Genomic DNA, 22,500 nt, shown 5'->3' on the forward strand with positions numbered 1-22,500 from the left:
GACGGGTATAGAGGGAAGAAGGAGGAATAAAAACCAGAGGGAGAAGGTCTATGAGTGGAGAAAATAGTCTGATTAATATTGCTTTAAATTAAAACTGATTTTTCTAGAGCGTCCCGTTCGCCCGTTTTTTTTCCTTCAAAGGCTTTCCGTGTTTCCTTCATCTTTTTCCCCTCCTTTTTAATACCCTCTTTGACGGCCTTTGTGATTGCGAGTCATTTCCAATTCATTTCGGTATTGATCTTGCAGTGAAAATCAGTTTTGTAATTAGCTGCAAATTAGGCCTTCTTCTGGAGGTGAGTGCTGTCGGCCTGATTAATCGCTGGAGTAATGTCTCCCGATCGCACCCAAATTAAAATGAACTCAATTAGGCTGTTCCCTTTGCTTTATGGCTCCCGACTCGTGCTTTCGGGGGAGAGGAATTAATCGTCACTTGTTGTTTAGTCGTCTAATGAAAGTAAATAAAGGTTATCCATTATAATAAATCCAACACTTTCGATACAAAATTACACATAAAGGGTTTCATATGCTGTTGTTTGTGCGTGCGTGCGTGGGTGTGTTATTAATCGCTAACGTTGTTATTTTGCAAGCGTTTAGCTTTGGTACACAGCTATGAAGGATTCTGACAGGAAATGACATCATTTCTCATGCGCGGGTGCTGTGAGCTCATCTCGGGTGGTTTTTCCTAAGAATGTATTTTTATTCTGTTAGAAAAATCAATAGATGGAGGGAGTTCTGCTCTTTGATCCTCACTGCAACACTAGCAATTACTGCCGAACAACACATATTTATATACAGTACGCACACACACAAAACTGAAATGCCACATAGCATAGGTGTTGAGATTTAGCAGTCGTAGTTGTGCTTTCTAGATATCTCAGACATTGTACTGTGGTATTTTTATTTGTGCTTTTTTCTTAATGAAAGAATAATATAGTATTATACTATTATTGTTCAGTAACGCTACAGTTTGCTACATTTGTACAGTTTTAACCCAGTAGGGTTTATATTATATTTATGTATTATGTATAAATATAATTTATAATGATGTTTAAAAACTCAGCTTGGATTACATGAATAAATTACATTTTATTTTTTTTTTTCCAATAGAAAGCAGTTATTTTAAACAATTTCTATTTTTATTTTCATAATATTGCTGTTTTCACTATATTTTAATCAAATAAATTTAGCCTTGGTCACCGTAAGAGTAAATCTGAAAACCAGAGAAAATCTGGTCCCACTTTATATTAAGTGGCCCTAAATAATATGTACTTACGCTGAAATTAATCATTTGTTACAATGTACTTATTGCGTAAATACATATTTTTTACATTGCACTTAGGGCTGCACGATGTTGGAAGAATCCAGCATTGAGATATTTGGTTTGTCTGCGATATACAGTTGAAGTCAGAATTATTAGCCCCCATTTAATTTTTTTCTTTTTAGATTTTTTCCCAAATGATGTTTAACAGAGCAAGGACATTTTCACAGTATGTCTGATAATATTTTTTCTTCTGGAGAAAGTCTTTTTTGTTTTATTTCGGCTAGAATAAAAGCAGCTTATAATTTTTTATGAACCATTTTATGGTCAAAATTATTAGCCCCTTTAAGCTAATTTTTTTTTCAATAGTCTACAGAACAAACCATCATTATACAATAACTTTGCCTAATTACCCTAACCTGCCTAGTTAACCTAATTAACCTAGTTAAGCCTTTAAATGTCACTTTAGGCTGTATAGAAGTGTCTTTAAGAATATCTAGTCAAACATTATGTACTGTCATCATGACAAAGATAAAATAAATCAGTGATTAGAAATGAGTTATTAAAACTGTTATGATTAGAAATGTGTTGAAAAACATGTTCTCCGTTAAACAGAAATTGGGCGGAAAAAAAATAAACGGGGGCTAATAATTCAGGGGGGCTAATAATTCTGACTTCAACTATATATTGCGATATGAATACAGTTTCGCCAGGTGACTTGAATATCTTTATTGGGAAATATTGCATTAATTTAGACTGATTGGGATGATTCTGTAGTGGAGGGAATCTTGCATCAAATATAATAACTAAATTACAAAACATAGATGCACACAATAGAGCAAAGAGAAAAGCTACATTTGTGGTTTTCTGGGGGAGTCTAACAATATTCAGATTCAGAACGTAAATAATCAAATGTAAAACAACACTATATAGTCTTCACATGTAGAAATAATTCAATAAAATTAGTACTAATGAAATTACAAACTGTACAATTTTGTACAACATTTTAAACTTGTTTGAACATCTCAGTCTCAGGCTTAAGAAACACATGCAAATGATACATTTTACTTCAATTTAGTTCAACTCTGCAATGACTCCACAAATCTCATGTGTTCTAAACTGTGGCTCTACTGTTGGTCAACTAAAATCCCAAAATATAAACGCAACATTGAAAATTCAGAGATGCGCACATTGTGATATCAATGCTGAAGCGATATATTGTGCAGCCCTAATTGTACTTGTGCCTGGTTAAATACTTACATGTAAATACAGTTAAAACCAGTTTACATCCACACTAAAAAAGGAACAAAATCATTTTTTTGGAAATGTCTGATGGTAAATCATACTAAACGTTTACTCTTTTAGGTCTGTTTCCTTAAATACTATTCTACAGTTGTGCCTCCAATTAACTCAAATGTTGTCAATTAGCCAATCAGAAACTTCCAAAACCTTGACACCATCATCTGAGCTTTTTCAGAGGTTTAATAATCTTATTGTATGTAAACTTGACTTTCAAGAAAAATCTCTCATTATTCTGCTATTAAACAGAACAGAAACAAATGTGATAATCCTAACTTACCTACAAGAGAAAAAGTTTAGTCACATTAACATCTGACTCATTTTTTAAATGGTTATGTGCCTTTTTATACAGTGTATGTAAACTTCTGGTTTCAACTGTACATCTGTAATTAATTTCTGTAATTACACTTTTGATCATCCCTTACACATTAACCCAGGGTGGGTTAAGGTGTAAGGGACAGTACATAGTATTCTGCAAAACATTATAAACACAGTAAGTTCATTGTATTTATGTTTTGATGGAAGTACATAACAGTTAAGGCCACTTTATATAAAGTGGGATCGAAAGTTTTTATTCCAAACCGCACACCATCTGATACCACGCTTTTACCACAGTACTGTCTGGTTGTACATTTCTTGTAAGCATAAACGGGTCTAGATCTGAGGCAGAATGACTGACCTGCTCTGGTTTGATGTGTTCAGATGTGGGGAAGACGTCAGGAAAGGCCGGTCTCTCGAACACTCGGTCCAGAGCCTCCAGCTGCTGCTGTGTGAAGGCATCGGCTCGCAGATGTTTCCTCAGACTCTCCACACTGCCCTGAGAGTCACTGCTCTGAGCAGAACCCTCCGAACCGTCTGCAAACACACATCAACACATTACACACGGCTGAGAGAAACACAAGCTGGAAGGAATATTCTCGAGACAAAGGTGAAAAGATCATGTTTACATTTGTGCTTCGAAGGCAAAACCTCAAATGCTTTGTGAAGTATACTGAAGGCACAATGATGTCAAAATAGTCTAAATTATTTATTTTAAAAGATTTGTTTGTGCATCTGTTTTTAAATAGGAAAACAACATTATAATATTGAATCAGAATAACTTCCCCTCCCTCTTCAACCATATCTCCTCTCTGATTGGTGTTTATCTGGTGTTTATGAGTGCGGGATCAATTGGTAAAGCTACGGTCACACCGGGCTTTGTGTGTGTGAAATTCTGTCGTGAGGCGCTGCGAAAAGGGCCGGGATTAAACAAGATGATTAGACATTAAAAAAAGTGAGCGATTGCTCCATGTTTTAAATTTCTGCCCAGAGAGGTCCTGTTTTGATCCTCGATTGGTCTCACGCAGTCAAGTGATGCGATTTCGCAGGTCAGAGTTCACCAAGCTTGAACTTTGCACCTCAGCAACATGCGAAACTTGACGCATGACCATTGCGTTTCCGGTCTGACGCATTCGCATGCATATGAATGGAAGTCTATGGGAGGAAAAGCCCAGTGTGACCACAGCTTCACTCAAATTAGATCCACTAATAGCAAATCACACCCATCCAAACAATTCCTGATGGACAAAACCAAGCCCTGCCCCTGTTTCTCCTCCTCAAGAAGTATTCTACTTGGATATATTGGATAGATTTATACAACACCTGAAAGCTTCTATCCATCGAACTATTGAAAATCAAGAATCTGAAAAAAAAAAATCTAAATATTAAAATAGTGCTTAGAAATGCACATTACACACAAAAAAAAAAATCTTTCTGTTTGTTCAAACTACTTACTGCATTTAAGACCAGCTAAAACAACACAATTCTTCAGTTTTTTGCGGGGACAACTTAATTGTTTTATGTTTATAAACTTGTAAAAGCGAATAACTTGGGAATTAATTAATTAATCACGTTGTTCCAACACAAATTGTTTGTGTGGAACCCGGCATTTATTACAGTATACATAACAATTCACAGAAAATCTTCATGGAACACTATATTTTTACTTAATAATAATTTTTGTCATCAAAAATATAATTTCGAACCATATAATGTATTTTTGGTGCAAAGGGATTTAAAATCAGCTATCTTTGCTCATAGGAGGTTCATGTAAACAACAAATTTTTACATTTATCAAGTCAAGTCACTGTTATTTATAGAGCACTTCATGTAATACAGATTGAATCCCAGCAACTTTACAGAGCAAAATTGTTCAATCATTTATCAGGAACAGTGTTTAGTATACATCAAGTTCACTTAAGCATTAAGCAGTTCCATCAAAAACATCCAAAAGTTAGGTTCATTGAGATTATGTGGTCATAATAGGAGTTACTTTTTATTAAAAACAAAATAGTGGATCACCTCAGGGATTACTTCGTCTTTCGGATGAGACGTTAAACTGAGGTTTTGACTCTCTGTGGTCAATAAAAACCCTTGGCACTTCTCTTAAAAGAATAGGAGTGTGACCCTGGTATCCTGGCCAAATTCCCTCCATCTGCCCTTACCAATCATGGCCTCCCAATCATCCCCATCCACTGAATTGGCTCTGTCACTGTCTCTCCTCTGCCCCTATAGCTGGTGTGTGGTGAGCGCTCTGGCGCCATTCTCCTATGGCTGCCGTCACATCATACAAGTGGATGCTGCACAGTGGTGGTGTGGAGAGACCCTCCCCCCACCACCACCACCCCTCATGATTGTGAAATGCTTTGGATTAATAGCCTTACACAATAAATGCGCTATATAAATACACATTACATTACATGAATATTTAATATATAAATACATTTCATTCTGATTACATTTCAGAATTTAAAAACGCTCATCTGTTGTTTGTGCATTGCTGTTTTGTTAATAATAGTTGCATGTGTTTTGTTACTATACATGTGTGATGTTATTATAGGATGTTCAGAATGCATTGACTTATAACTAATTGAAAAATCTAGGTAGTTGTTAGGGTGTTTCTAGGACACTATTATGCTGTTTCTAGACTGCAATGTATATTTGATTCTTCAAAACATCTTTATTGGGCAGCACGGTGGCTCAGTGGTTAGCACTCTGCTGTGTGGAGTTTGCATGTTCTCCCTATGTTGGCGTGGGCTTCCCCCACAGTCCAAAGAAATGGGCAATAGGTGAATTGAATAAACTAAATTGGCTGAAGTGTATAACTGTGAATGAGTGTGTGAGGGTGTTTCCCAGTACTGGTTTGCAGCTAGAAGGGCATCCGCTGTGTAAAACATATGCTGGATAAGTTGGTGGTTTATTCCGCTGTGGCGATGAATGATGACCCCTGATGTATGAATGAATGAAAACGTCTTCATTCTGAACCTGGCGAACACCTGAAGAAAACCTGTGCAGTATTGTTCAACCTCTTTACTGGGTTAAACAAGGTTTCACAAACACAGCACTTTCTCCTGGTTTTCCTCTGACCTGATTACCCTTGTGCAGAAAGACTCCCCCACACACACCTCTCTCTCTCTTTCTCTCTCTCTCTCTCTCTCTCTCTCTCTCTCTCTCTCTCTCTCTCCTCCTTTCACCCTGCCAGAATGCTTTAGAGCTCCTTTAAATATCTTCACATCCTGCCTTCTCTGGAAAGTCGTGTCTCCCTTACAAATCTGTCACTCTGCATTCACAGGCATATTATGTTCTCCGTGCGGCCCACAGTTGCTGTGATGTATGACATGCTCTGCCTGTATTGATTGACCCAGCTTACAGAGGGAATGGATGTAGAGGAAGAAAGATGACCTGAGGAAGGAAAAAACTTGCATTTTTGAGACCTGGGACAAAAACCTTTATATATAAATTGATTTAAATATTCATATATATTTGAAGACACAGTAGGGCATCACGGTGGCGCAGTGGGTAGCACAATCGCCTCACAGCAAGAAGGTCGCTGGTTTGAGCCTTGGCTGGATCAGTTGGCATTTCTATATGGAGTTAGCATGTTCTCCCCTTGTTGGTGTGTGTTTCCTCCGGGTGCTCTGGTTACCCCTACAGTTCCAAACACATGCGGAACAGGTGAATTGGGTAAGCTAAATTGTCCATAGTGTATGTGTGTGAATAAGTGTGTATAGATGTTTCCCAGTGATGGGCTGCAGCTGGAAGGGCATCCACTGCGTAAAACATGCTGGATAAGTTGGCGGTTCATTCCGCTGTGGCGACCCCAGATTAATAAAGGGACTAAGCCAAAACGAAAATTGAATGAAGACATAGTATGTCATTTTGCCCACTAGAGAGCTCATATTCACAACAACCAGCGCCGTATTTTGATGAGGGAGTGGAATCATGGGAGTTGTGGTCTTCATTACTTTTTTTTGTGGATGATCTAAAGCAGGGGTGTCAAACTTAATTCCTGCAGGGCTGGAGCCTGCTCCAGAAACTTACCTGGAGGTTTTAAACAAGCCTGAAGGACGAAATTAGTTTGATCAGGTGTGTTTAATCAGGGTTGGAACTAATCTTTGCAGAGCTGCGGCCCTCCAGGAACTGAGTTTGACACCTGTGTTCTAAAGTATTCAACTCTTATAATCATGGTAGTATGAAGCAGAGTAAAGCCGCGGTCACACTGCACTTTTCGCCCCATAGACTTCCATTCGTATGCATGTGAATGCGACAGACTGGAAACGCAAGCTCGTCATTGAAGTGAAAAGAGAAAAATGCTGAAGCAGTTATTAATGAGAAATAAGCTTGACTTGGCACAAAAACAGCAGAGCTTTTATTATGCCACAGTCTAGCGCTTCTGGTTTTATCATTTGTGATCACATGGAGAAAAAGCAACACCATTTTATCAGACTAAATACATTTAAGGATTCTGTTATAATGCTGCTCTGAGCAGTCTTTTATAACACACGACATATTAAAGCAGTTTTGCTGTTTTCCTGTTATTTCCTATTAAATCAAGGGTGTGTGTGAATCAGTAGCATGAACACTCCATCTCATATGATTAAATACCTTGTTCTTTGGATTTTAACATTCTTCAAATCATTTAAGATAATGTAATACCAGTTTTTGGATATTTTGATACAAAGGGCCCTATCATACACCCATCGCAATAAGGTGCAAGACGTGTTTGCCCGACATGTTGCTTTTTTCAGACCAACGCAACCCTAATTTTCCCGTTTTCCACCATGTTGTTTTAATAGCAAATATATTTGCACCACTTTGTGGACTCATGTTGTGTGTTTGGATATATCTCAGTTTTTTGATAGTCTTGAAACAAATCTTTGGACTTAAACAAAATTAATTATAATTTTGGACATACACTCTCAGAAAAAAGGGTATGTTGTACCTAAGAATGTGCAAACCTTTGTCATTGGGGCAGTACCTTTTCATGGAGCAGAATTGTACCTTAAAACAAAGAAACAAATTTGTACCTTTGCAGTTTGTACCTGATTTGTACCTGAAACAGGACATGATTTGTACCATGGCAAAACAAAATGTACCTTTGGATTTTAAAAACTGCAGATACAATATTGTACCTTCATCAAAGGTACAAATCTGATCCATGAAGGCACCACTACAAGACAAGACACTTACCTTAACAGTGTCAAATGTGTTCCTTTAAGAACTATTTAAAGGCATTTTGCTTTATCCTAAATGCATAAATTTGTTTTCAGTAAACTTTTTTATAACTTTACATTTATAAACAATGTTTTTTTAATACATATTTTTGTGTAAATGCATCGTTTCTATTTCCGATTAAGAATAAAAAATACTTTAACATCAATCAAAAGATCTATTTTTGCTAAACATTTCACACTTTTCACAAAAATGTTACAGAAACACATTCTCCCATGTACAATATAAAAAAAACATTCTCCAATTTTCACACAATACCTTTATAATCACTTAAAACTTCATTTAATTTACTTAATTTTAAAATAGAAATAGAATTCTGCAAAAGTATTGTAACAAGATGTACACAACGTTTGATTAGTTTTACTAAATTACTTTAGCCAAAAGCTGCAGATATCAATAATGAAACTTTATTTATCAGAAAATGCTTAACAAATGTTTTATAAAAATGCCTTAAATATTTTGTTTACAATACCTATAATTTTGTTTTACCTGTTGTTTTGTTTCATAGAACTTAATAAATAATGTTTATGAGTTTCTTTAAACGTATGCTTTTAAATGATAATTCGTGCTTTAATAGGTAAATGACTCCTAAAATCACTTTGTCTTTCCAGTAATATTTATGTTCATAGATATTGTAATAAAGGAGTTGTCCAACACGTATGTTCCTTTTTTATGGGAACAATTGTGTACCTTCATTTCAGTTCTACCTTAAAAGGTCCAGAACAGTATCATAAGAGGACTTTTCTGAACCATATAAGGTACAACTATACAAAACTGTTCCTTAAGGAACATTATTCGCACCACCGTGTACCTTTTTTTCTGAGAGTGTACAGCAGGTTGATTTGATTATTTTTCTTTGCCTGACATGTTTACATGCTTCAAAAGAGCCTTTTCTGCGTTTTCTTGAACATAATAAGGATTCATTTTATGTGACCGAACAGAAGAGAGACTTTCGGTAGAATAAACATCATCTTTTTGACTGAGAAAAAACAGTCACCAAAAAGTCCTTCACATAAAAATCAGTCTGCATGCTTTCGCAGTTGTTTTTTGGCAATTTTAAGTTACAAACTCACAATGACAATGAACAGATTGATTAATGCATAACCATTCTTACATAGAGGCCCTGTAGTATGGTATAACTGTGCAAGGTTACACATATACAAGTAAATATCATTAAATGTGTTTGATTTCTGTTTATAATTTTTTTTCTCTCTCTTTTATAGCTCAAGAATCTGCGAGGAGAGGGACGAGAGGTTAAAAGCAGAGGGAAGGAGAGAGGGATGGATGGAGTGATGGAGGCTCAGGCTGGAATGAAGTCTTGATGAGGATCCTGTCCCAGCTCATCGTGTCTATAATACTCTTCTTGATCGCACATTTTTCACTGCCGCTGAATTCAATTGATCAATCATGTCTGTCTGATGGCACCATTTCAGCTGGTTATTACCACTGCGCTTGTCACGGTGACCTTTTCTTTCTGCACAGCGCGCTCTTACACACACACACACGCACACACACGCACACACACACACACGCACACGCACACACACACACACACACACACACACACACACACACACACACACACACACACACAGACACAATGAACACTGCTCTCTCTTTGTGTGTGTGTGTGTGTAAGTATCCAAGTACGGTTTTACATTTTTACAATATTTGATGCTTGCAAAACATGCCCCTGCAGTGATGCATTGTGGATGGCTGCCAAGGTTACTTACTGTAGGTTATGTTAGAGATTCTAAGTGTTTTAGTGTGTTGCTTTGTGGTTACTAGGGTCTGAATATTTGCTATGACACTGTTGTACTGTTTCCAATGCTCTTCTGGATTGATGCATTGGTGTATCCCACATGGAAAAAACCTATTTGAGAATATATGTGCATCTTTGAAACCTATATGCAGTATATATGCACATATAAGATAATATATGCGCTGCATATATGCATATATATGCCACATATAGGCAAAATTTAGGTGCATATATGTGCATATACAGGCCATATAGGTCTCCTGTATTGCTTCTTTATATCCACATATATGCCCTATATGTACAGTTGAAGTCAGAATTATTAGCCCCCCTTTGAATTTTTTTTTCTTTTTAAATATTTGCCAAATGATGTTTAACAGAGCAAGGAAATTTTCACAGTATGTCTGATAATATTTTTTCTTCTGGAGAAAGTCTTATTTGTTTCATTTCGGTCAGAATAAAAGCAGTTTTTAATTTTTTATGAACCATTTTAAGGTCAAAATTATTAGCCCCTTTGAGCAAATTTTTTTTTCCGACCGACTACAGAACAAACCATCGTTATACAATAACTTGCCTAATTACCCTAACCTGCCTAGTTAATCTAATTAACCTAGTGAAGCCTTTAAATGTAACTAAGCTGTATAGAAGTGTCTTGAAAAATATCTCGTCAAATATTATTTACTCATCATGGCAAAGATAAAATAAATCAGTTATTAGAAATGAGTTATTAAAACTAGTATGTTCATAAATGTGTTGAAAAAAAATCTTCTCTCTATTAAACAGAAATTGGGAAAAAAATAATAATCGGGGGCTAATAATTCTGACTTCAACTGTACATACAGGATATGTCTCCTATATAGCTCATATCTCAATTTGGCAACTGTCATACACGATGCCTAGCTCATATTGTCTATCATCAAGGCAATAACTAAGAACTAAAATAAAATGCAAAAGACATATGTATGTGCGAACACTTGAAATTGGTATCACATGTAAATGGCATGTTATGGAATTTAACTATGGCTAATAAATGAGAGCTGGCTACACCTAACATAAGCCTAATTGGTGAATCTCATTCAAATATTTCCTGATCAGATTTGAGCCCTAAATCTAAAATACAACAAAGAAGGTAGCTACCGTAGTAAATGTTTTAATCAAAAATCGCAATGCAGTAATTTAATATGATTCTCAATGATCATAGCCTGTAGACAAGTATTTCTTTAGTTACCCTCATGGAAAAACCTGTATAAACATATGTTTTAGTATAGGTTTTGATATTGATTTTTGACATATGTGACATATATAAAATTGTCCGTTTTCCTATGTTAAATGTACATATATGTACATATAATATGTACAGTGACTGATTAGGTCATCTATATTGTTGTTAGTGCATTGCTGTTGTTTTGTTCAGAATAGTTGTAAGTGTTTTGTTACTGTTTGTCATGATAGGATGTTCAGATTGCACTGCTGTATGGTTCTAGGACACTTTTGCGCAGTTTACAGAGACTTCTGTATGGTTTTACCCTGTTGCTGTTTGATTGTTGGGATATACAGTGGGGAATTGGAGAAGTTAGATTCATGCTATGTACAGTACACGGCATCAGTTCCTCTCTATAACAATGTCAAGTGAATTGTTCCTGTTGCTGCATGATTTACTAGATTCTTTAGGCAGTTGTTATGGTGTTGATAGGAAATTGTTGCTATTTAAAATGTAAAATGACTTCTTGGTGGTTTAAAGCAGTTGTTATGAGATTGTTAGGCTGTACAGTAGGAAATGCATTGATATATGATTGATTGGAAGATTTTATTCAATTGTTAGAGTGCTATTTTAAAGGTCTTCTGGGTCATTTTAACAGGTTGTAAAATGGCTGTTAGGCTATACAGTGGGAAATGCATTGTTATATGATTGGTTGGATGATCTAGGTCAGTGTTTCTCACCCCTGTTCCTGAAGGCACACCAACAGTATACATTTTCAAACTCTCCCTAATCAAACACAGCTGAATCAGCTCATCAGGACATTAGAAGTGACTCCAAAACCTCAAGTTAATGGGTCAGATGAGGGAGACATCCAAAATATGCACTGTTGGTGTGCCTCCAGGAACAGGGTTGGTAAACACTGATCTAGGTGGTTGTTGGAGTGTTGTTATGGTTGCCTGGGTGGTTTTTAACATGTTTCCATGTTATTGCTGGAATACACAGTGAGAAATGCATTGCTATGTGATTTATTATGATTTAGGCAGTTGTTAGGTTGCTGCTAGGATACTATAATGTTTCTAGGGTCTTGTTTGGTTTTACCGTGTTGCTGTATGATTGTTTGTTTGGTAGGAAATGCATTGCTGTATGATTTATCAATTGTTAATGCAGTTGTTATGGTGTAGATAGGAAATTATTGCTATTTAAAATGTAAAATGGCTTCTTGGTGGTTTTAAGCAGTTGTTATGAGATTGTTATGCTGTACAGTAGGAAATGCATTGATATATGATTGATTGGAAGATTTTATTCAGTTGTTACAGTGTTGTTGGCATATTGTCATGCTATTTTAAAGGTCTTCTGGGTGATTTTAGCAGGTTGTAAAATGGTTCTTAGGCTATACAGTGGGAAATGCATTGCTGTATGCATGATTGGGTGATCTACGCAGTTGTTATGATGTTTCTAGTGGTGTCTGTAAGGGTTGTGTTCCAATCTGATTGTTTGTTTGGTAGGAAATGCATTGCTGTATGATTTATTCAATTATTTAGGCAGTTATGGTGTTGATAGGATATTGTTGCTATTTAAAATGTAAAATGGATTCTCTGTGGTTTTAAGCAGTTGTTATGAGATTGTTATGCTGTACAATAGGAAATGCATTGATATATGATTGATTGGAAGATTGTATTCAGTTTTTAGAGTGTTGTTGGCAAATTGTCATTCTATTTTAAAGGTCTTCTAGGTGATTTTAGCAGGTTGTAAAATGGTTCTTAGGCTATACAGTGGGAAATGCATTGCTGTATGATTGATTGGGTGATCTACGCAGTTATGATGTTTCTAGGGTTGTTTGTTCTGGTTGTGTTTCATTGTGATTGTTTGTTTGGTAGGAAATGCATTGCTGTATGATTTACTCAATTATTTAGGCAACTGTTATGGTGTTGATAGGATAAAATGTAAAATGACTTCTGGGTGGTTTTAAGCAGTTGTTATGTGGTTGTTTGGCTGTACAGTAGGAAATGTATTGATGTATGATCGATTGGGTGATCTAGGCTGTTGTTGGGGTGTTGTTAGGGTTGTCTATTATTAGGGTTTTTCCTCTGTTCCTGTGTTTTTGGATATACAATAGGAAATGCATTGCTGCATGACTGATTGGGGGATCTAGACAGTTGGTATGGTATTGCTGTTTTGATTCTAAAGTGCTCTTTTTCATTGCTATAGTATTATTGCATTTTGTTTCTGGAGTATTCTTTGTTTCAAGGAGAGTGTGTGTGTGTGTGTGTGTGTGTGTGTGTGTGTGTGTGCGTGAGTGCGTGCGTGCGTGTGTGTGTTATATTTATATTTATTCTTTCTTTTTTTTGGATGTTCATAATTGGTTTTCTAGCCAGTTGCAAGCTGAAATCACAGCACTCTGAGCAATAGTAACAGTGATGCTTGGCTTAGGCGTGTGTGTTTTTCCGCTTTCTGGCGCTCTGTTTGGACAGCTCCCATGGGGGTCCTTGAGGTGGAGTGGGTATTTGCTGTATCGGGCGCAGGGGCAAATGAAGTCATTAATTAGGTGCCATTAGGGAGCCCGGGCCACAGACCTGATCAATACGACTGCATTTGTCATTCACAGCAGTGACAACAGCTTCCCACTCACTGGATGAGCAACACACACACACATGTGTGGCCATTACTGTGCGGGCTCGCTGTTCTGGCAGAGCGATGAACGTAACGCTTCAGCTGCTCAGAGGAAATACACTACTGAATCTGCACATGACTCTCACTGTGACCAGGAAAACAACATCATTATATTGCAGCTAAATATATTCTTTCTATCTATCTATCTATCTATCTATCTATCTATCTATCTATCTATCTATCTATCTATCTATCTATCTATCTATCTATCTATCTATCTATCTATCTATCTATCTATCTATCTATCTATCTATCTATCTATCTATCTATCTATCTATCTATCTATCTATCTATCTATCTATCTATCTATCTATCTATCTATCTATCTATCTATCTATCTATCCTCACCGGCCACTTTATTAGGTACACCTTACTAGTACTTTTGCCTTCAGAACTGCCTTGATCCTCCATGTCATAGATTCAACAAGGTACTGGAAATATTCCTCAGAGATTTTGCTCCATATTGACATGATAGTGTCACGCAGTTGCTGCAGATTTGTTGGCTGCACATCCATGATGCCAATCTACCGTTCCACCACATCCCAAAGGTGCTCTATTGGATTGAGCTCTGGTGACTGTGGAGGACATTTGAGTACAGTGAACTCATTGTCATGTTCAAGAAACCAGTCTGAGATGATTCACGCTTTATGACACGACGAGTTATCCTGCTGGCAGTAGCCATCAGAAGATGGAGACACTGTGGTCATAAAGGGATGGACATGGTCAGCAACAATACTCAGGTAGGCTGTGGTGTTGACACGATGCTCAATTGGTACTAATGGATCCAAAGTGTGCCAATAAAATATCCCCCACACCATTACACCACCACCACCAGCCTGAACCATTGATACAAGGCAGGATGGATCCATGCTTTCATGTTGTTGATGCCAAATTCTGACCCGACCATCTGAATGTCGCAGCAGAAATCGAGACTCATCAGACCAGGCGATGTTTCTCCAATCTTCTATTGTCCAGTTTTGGTGAGCCTGTGTGAATTGTAGCCTCAGTTTCCTGCTCTTAGCTGACAGGAGTGGCACCCGGTGTGTTCTTCTGCTGCTGTAGCCCATCCGCCTCAAGGTTGGACGTGTTGTGCATTCAGAGATGCTCTTCTGCAGACCTCGGTTGAAACGAGTGGTTATTTGAGTTACTGTTGCCTTTCTATCAGCTGGAACCAGTCTGGCCATTCTCCTCTGACCTCTGGCATCAACAAGGCATTTGCACCCACAGAACTGCCGCTCACTGGATATTTTCTCTTTTTCAGACCATTCTTTGTAAACCCTAGAGATAGTTGTGCGTGAAAATCCCAGTAGATTCAGCAGTTTCTGAAATACTCAGACCAGCCCGTCTGGCACCAACGACCATACCACGTACAAAGTCACTTAAATCCCCTTTCTTCCCCATTCTGATGCTGGATTTGAACTGCAGCAGATCATCTTGATCACGTCTACATGCCTAAATGCGTTGAGTTGCTGCCATGTGATTGGCTGATTAGAAATGTGCATTAACGAGCAGTTGGACAGATGAACCTAATAATGCAAGTCTGTCTGTCTGTCCAAATACAGCTGACTGTTACAGTAAAAAAGTCAATGCACACTCAAAAATAAATGTTATTTACTTGCATTTATGTTTTGATGAAAAAGTTACTTTAAATTGTTCAAATGATCTTCACAATATAAAAAAAATGGTTCTTTGTTGAACTTGGCAGTAAATCGTTCTTTGGGGAGCCAAAAATATTCTGTTGCATCACTGTTAAGACCACTTGTAGCTTCTTCCTTATTTTAAAAGTGTAAATGTAAAGTTTGCATATGTAGAAAGTGCAAATGCAAGTTTATATGACTTTTATTGTCCAAAAACGTATGTCAGAATAAAAACAGATTTGCAACAACAATAATGTCAGAACTGTCATTTTTCTATTAACTATAACATAACTTTCTCCACTTTTGCTCTTTCTTCTTTTTAGGTTAACAAAGTGAAGTGCTCGGTTGATCCAGTCACCCGGCGGGTTTCTTCCGTCACTGAATGAAGCAGTGTTTTCTCCCATTAGTGCTTATGTAATGGCTTTCACCTGGAGCTGCAATGGCACCGGCTTTGAGGCGCTGCTGCACAGTTGCGACGTGTGCTGCCCTGCTGCTGTGGTATTGATCTGCGACTGAGTGGAGCGGATTCCTTTTGACGTGAGTCAGTATTAAGACGGAGGTAACGAGGGAGCCGCTCTATCAGAGCAGATAAGCAACTCCATAACACCGCAGGATTCACACCCACAGGGCCTGACCCCATGGGAAAGACACAGAGAAATACTGACGGCCAAACCAGAGATTCTCTTACGCTTTCGCTTCAGATCTCAACATCTTACACGTGTTAAGTAGAAAACCATCACAGCTCCAAGGGGACTGGTAGTAGTTTGTATTCTAATACTGAAAAACATGAAGTGTGTACTTCTCGTAATTGTAGAGCCAGAAAAAAAAACTGATAGTGGTTTAATGGCAAAACTAGGCACTCGATCCGCTCTTTTAAAATACACTGTAAAGTATTACGTCATGCAGATCCATTAGACTGTTTTCAATATACTATAGTTAGGACATGAAGTTTTGAATCATGCATATGTGTTTGTTATAATTATAAATATTTAGTATGGATAATAGGAAAATTGGAACTCCTAAAACAGTGCGGCAGATTATTAAACATGCTAATTTACTATGTGGCAACCATAGTGAACATTAAAGTATGGTCACACTTTATTTTAATGGTCGTTATTAATAACGTTATTATAATAAACTATTTATTTTAATAGTTTGTCAAATTAAGTTACATTGCATCTACATGCCAACTAATTCTCATTAGATTTTAAGTAGACTGTTAGGTTGGGGTTAGGGTTAGTGTAAGTTCTAAGTTGACATGTACTTGCAAAGTTTCTTATAGTCTGTTAAATGTCTGTTGAATGTCTTTATCAACAGATATTAAGCAGGACAGTCCAACACAATCTCACGGCAATTCGTAACTTTTTGATTTAGTGGCTAATTCGTATGAATTTGTGCGATCTAATTCGTACAATTTAGTAGGATTTGCTCATCCGCCAATGACGGTTGGGTTTAGGGGCGGGGTTAGGTGCCACGCCTCCTTTTTAAAATCGTACAATTCCGTACGACTGAACTCGTACGAATTCGTACGAATTAGCCACTAAACTGTCAAAACGTAAAATACTTACGTTTCCTCATGAGATCAGGCTGGACAGTCAACTAATACTGAAAAGGACCATCAAAATAGTGTTACCTAAAGTATCAGTAAATCTATGGTAATATCTTTGGTTATAAAAGGTGTTTTATTAATTGATTAAGATGATGAAATAGGATGCTGTGTGGATGTTAATATTGCATTAGTAAATGTTCAATTATGATTAATAAATGCTGTACAGGTATTGTTCATGATTAGTTCATGTTAGTAAACGCATTAACTAATGAACCTTATTGTAAAGTGTTATCCACAAATCTTGTATTTTTTCAGATCTCAGAAACATTTAGACTTGCATAATCCTGAACTATCCTTCTTTTATTTACAACTTTGTTAAATTAGCACAAACAAAACCCGACCGGTTTAATGTCACCGTTTAATCTCGAATGCACCGCACAGATTGGTGGTGGCGGTGGTGTGTTGCGTTGGTTTGGTCGGTGTAAAACGCCTCTCATCTTTTTAATGGTCTGCTCTTATGAGACAGCTGTAAAGGGGGGAGCTGGGATGTGTGGATGTTAGATGTTAATTTGTGCCGTAATAGCTTTTCTCGGCGGAATTGCAAATTCTCTTAAATGTCACTTGCAGCTTCGTAGCTCAGACAGCCAGAGTCCATACGGATACACACACACACACTCTCTCTCTCTCTCTCTCTCTCTCCCTCTCTGTATCGTGCTACTTTTAATTTGCAGTAATACAGTAGCGCTGTCAGATTAATGGCTGGCGTGACACCTGTGTCCCCGTGGCCCGCTCTCGCCACTCCGCCGTGTACATAACGCATGTCACAGTGCATTATCTCTCTGCTGGCCTCATAATGGGCCCTGCTTCCAAACCTACTGTAGGCACTGCACGAGCCACATGCGGGACACTGAAAACACACTGCTTATACCAGCAAGATCTGTTATGCTGCTGTTTAAATCTGTGTGTGTGTGTTTTTTATAAATAAGAGTTATTTTTAGCATGCATTTTGTTTGTTGGTGTGGAGGTTTGAGACGCTGTTTAAGGAATTTTGTGAAAACTCTGTGGGTTTTCATAAATACATTTTGGTTACAATGAACAATAAGCTTTCATTAGTTAATATATTTATTAACATGAGCTAACTATGAAGAGTACTTGTACAGCATTTATTAATCATAGTTCAACATTTACTAATGCATTATTAACATTCAAGTCCATGCTTGTTAACATTAGATGATGCACCTTGAATTAACATGAACTAACAATGAACAGCTGTACTAGCTGAACATTAACTAATGTTAACTAACATGAACAAATACTGTAATAAATGTATTGCTCATTGCTTGTTCATGTAAGTAAATGCATTAACTCACATTAACTAATACAACCTTACTGTAAAGTCTTACCTACATTAAATTTAAGTTGATTTGTATAGCGCTTTTTATAATAATTATCATTCAAAAGCAGCTTTACAAAGGATTCATATCATTGCATGTGTTCCTGCAATATATATCATGTTATGGATAGACTAAAAATGTTTAAAGTGCATTTTGTTATATATACAATTTAATTCAGCTTAAGTTGATTTGTATAGCGCGTTTCACAATAATAATAATCATTCCAAAGCAGTTTTACAAAGGGTTGACATTATTACATGTTTTCCTGCACCTCACCCTAATATACATCATGTTATGGATGGACTAAAATTACTTTTAAGTGCATTTTGTTTATGTTTATGTGGAGGTTTGAGATGCTGTTTAAGGAATTTAGTAAAAACTGAGTTTATTTTAATGTATACTATTTAATTTAATTTAATTTCCATTTATTTGTGTAGTGCTTTTCATAATAATAATCATTCCAAAGCAGCTTTACAAGAGGTGCATATTATTACATGTTTTCTTGCACCTTAACCCTAATATACATCATGTTATGGGTGGACTAAAAATAATTTTTTATATGGATTTTGTTTGTGTGCAGGTTCAAGATGCTGTTTAAGGAATTAAGTGAAAACTGAGTTTATTTTTAACGCATTCAATTTAATTTAATATAAGTTGATTTTGTATAGCGCATTTTACAATAATAATAATCATTCCAAAGCAGCTTTACAAAGAGTTCACATTATTACATGATTTCCTGCACCCTAACCTTAACCCTAATATACATCATGTTATGAATGCACTAAAATTCGTTTTTAAGTGCATTGTGTTTGTGTTTGTGTGGAGGTTTGAGATGCTGTTTAAGGAATTTAGTGAAAACTGAGTTTAGTTTAATGGATTCAATTTAATTCAGTGTGTTTATTTGTATAGTGCTTTTCAAAATAATTCCCATTCCAAAGCAGCTTTACAAAGGGTTCCCATTATTACATGTTTTCCTGCACCTTAACCCTAATATACATCATGTCATGGATGGACTAAAATTATTATCATTTTTAATGCATTTTGGTTGTGTGCAGGTTTGAGATTCTGTTTAAGGAATTTAGTGAAAACTGAGTTTATTATTTTTTTAATGCATTCAATTTAATTCAATGGAAGTTTATTTGCATGGCTGTTTTTAATCATTCCAAAGCAGCTTTACTAACAGTTAACATGGTTACATGTTTTCCTGCACCTAACCCTAACCTTAACCCTAATTTACATTATGTTTTGGATGGAATACATATTTTTTTATCATTTTGTTTGTGCTTGGGAGGTTTTTTATGGAGTTTAGTGAAAACTGAGTTCATATTTAATGCATTTAATTTAATTCAATGCAAGTTTGTTTCTGTACTTCTATACCCTAATCATTCCAAAGTATATTATTACATGTTTTTTTTTGCACCTAACCTTAACTTTAACCCTAATATACATCATGTTATGGATGGACAGAAAATTTGTTTTGTGAAAAGAAAAGTGGCTAAAATCAGTATTTTACTTCAAAACTTAAATTTAGTTAGTTACTTGCTATTTATTTGTAATTGTTAACAAAAAAACATGATTTATTTACAGCGCGTTTTACTTCTAAGATGCATAAAAAGAGGAAAAGATATAAATAAAACAAAAATTGTTTGGAACATTTCAGAAGAAAATACTGTACAATTTTTTCTGCTTCAAAACTTCACATTTATGTCAGTATTCATTCATTCATTCATTCATTTTCTTTTCAGCTTAGTTCCTTTATTAATCAGGGGTCGCCACAGCGGAATGAACCGCCAACTTATCCAGCACATGTTTTACGCAGCGGATGCCTTTCCAGCCGAAACCCATCACCGGGAAACATCCATACACACTCATTCACACTCATACACTACAGAAAATTTAGCCTACTCAATTCACCTATACCACATGTCTTTGGACTTGTGGGGGAAACCGGAGCACCTGGAGGAAACCCACGCGAACATGGGGAGAACATGCAAACTGACCCAGACGAGGCTCGAACCAGCGACCTTCTTGCTGTGTGCCCTATGTCAGTATGTTTACTCATTAATTTTTTGTCTTTATATATGTAATTTCACGTTCAGTTCATATGTAATCCTACAGTAGCTGTTTCTCAAAGTCACTCACTTGTTTGTTTACATTACTTTTAGTTTTTAACATGTCATTTTCCTACCCCAAATTTATCAGCAGTGCAACTTCTAACATGCAGCACTTCCTAAGCATTATGGGATTTTACATTCTATAATTACTAGATTTTGCTGCAGGGAAGACATTTTTATTCATAAAAGCATCTTTGCTGGCAACCGTGTGTGTGTGTGTGTGTGTGCGTGTGCGTGTGTGTGCGTGTGTGTGTGTGTGCAGATGCAGGTTCATCTGGCAGAGATAAAGTACACCTTTTCTGGATTCCAGGTGTCTACAGCCCTGCAGTGTATGTGTGCGGGAATGTGCGTATGTGTGTATGCATCACATGACTGTTTGTGAAGTTTTACAGCACACACACACTGCTCTCCTCCTCCTCTTTCTCTTTCCTCCATTTCTTCATCCCCAACACTTAAATCAAGAAAATGGCCAAGCATCAAGAGGATCATTTGAGCCCGAGAACAACCCACAAAACAGTCCATCATCTTAAAGACATGCACACACACACACACACGCGCACACACACAGCATCAGTTCTGTCACCTCGGCGCCCTTGCAGCATCTGACAGCAGAAACACTCATGAAGCTCAGTGCAACACACATTCAGTGTTGCCAGATGTAACTGACTGATTCATGCAATGTGGGGGGTGGGCGTTGCAAAACCGCCCAAATTTTCACTACCCGCCTATGTCCTTTTTTACCCACAAAAATAAATTCAAAACCGCCCAATATGGCAACACAGCACACATCAATGCCAGTGAAATACTTTCACCTAAAAACGGCCAAAATGCAAAAAGACCCGCCCAGTCATCTGGAAATCACGCTAAGTGTGTGTGTGTGTGGGTGTGGGTCGCCAAATATCGCCAAAATCACGCTAAGTAGGAGGGGCCACCAAAATCACGCTAAGTGGGAGGGGCCCTACGTTCCAGGGGGCGGGCGTTATGTAGCAAAACCGCCCAAATTTTTACTAATTTGTCAATGTCTGTCCTTTTTTACCCACAAAAATAAGTTCAAAACCGCCCAATTGGCAACACTGCACACATTAATGCCAGTATAACACACTTTAATCAAACACACACTCTTATTTAGAAATTTACAAAGCACGGCTGTCCAATGAACAAATAGTTTTTGCTTTGTTTTTTCAAGCCATTAATGCCTTGATCTCTCTAGAGCTGCTGAAAAAAACACCGTCAGCATTGGACAAAAAGCCTTCATGTGATGTCAAAGTAAGCAGATATAAAACATGTAAGTGAATTTCTCATTTTTATCTCATTTCTAAAGTCTAGTATTTGGTATACTGCACACAGAAATAGCATGTTATAATATGAATTAAAGGAACAGTACACGCAAAAGTGAAAATTCTATCATTTAATCAGTCACTTGCTCCAAACCTGATTGAGTTTCTTTCTTCTGCTGAACACAATAGAAGATATTTTGAAAAATCTTTGGAGAAACACATGCGCTATACAGTAGGTGAATTGAATAAACTAAATTGGCCGTAGTGTATGAGTGTGAATGAGTGTGTATTGGTGTTTCCCAGTACTGGGTTGTGGCTGGAAGGGCATCTGCTGTTTAAAACATATGCTGGATAAGTTGGCGGTTCATTCCACTGTGGTGACCCCTGATTAATAAAAAGACTACACCGAAGGAAAATGAATAAATGAATGAAAAATATTTGAAGCTGGTATACATTGACTTCTATATGTCAATGGCCACCTGTTTTCTCTTTGGAATCATTTGAGGGTGAGTAAATAAAGAGTACATATTCATTTTTGGGTGAACTGTCCCTTAAAGAGCAGAAAGTAGATTTTTTTTTGTTATTTTATAAATGCATTCAGGAGGAACTGAGCTGCAACTATTTAAGTCACTGAATCAACATTAATAGTGGCTAAATTGGCCAAATCTATGAAATCTTAATAAGAGAAGCAGGATGTAGTTTGCTGTGTGAAGAACAGTTGATATCAATGAGCAAAACTGGTTTATTTTAAAAATATACTGTAAATAAATGTGTTGTAATTGATTACATGTC

At 36.8% G+C, this 22,500-nt stretch overlaps 1 protein-coding gene across 1 annotated transcript in view; it reads right to left on the reverse strand.

Annotated features, from left to right (window-relative positions):
- The window catches only part of pax2b (paired box 2b), a 74,336-nt gene that overhangs the window by 23,738 nt on the left and 28,098 nt on the right, over positions 1 to 22,500 (reverse strand). Inside the window, exon 7 of the mRNA XM_056469030.1 lies at positions 3,237 to 3,412. Coding sequence (XP_056325005.1) covers positions 3,237 to 3,412 — 176 coding nt within the window. The remainder of the gene's footprint in view (positions 1 to 3,236; positions 3,413 to 22,500) is intronic.

The sequence above is a fragment of the Danio aesculapii genome, chromosome 12 (assembly GCF_903798145.1).
Source record: "Danio aesculapii chromosome 12, fDanAes4.1, whole genome shotgun sequence".
NCBI classification, from domain to species: domain Eukaryota; kingdom Metazoa; phylum Chordata; class Actinopteri; order Cypriniformes; family Danionidae; genus Danio; species Danio aesculapii.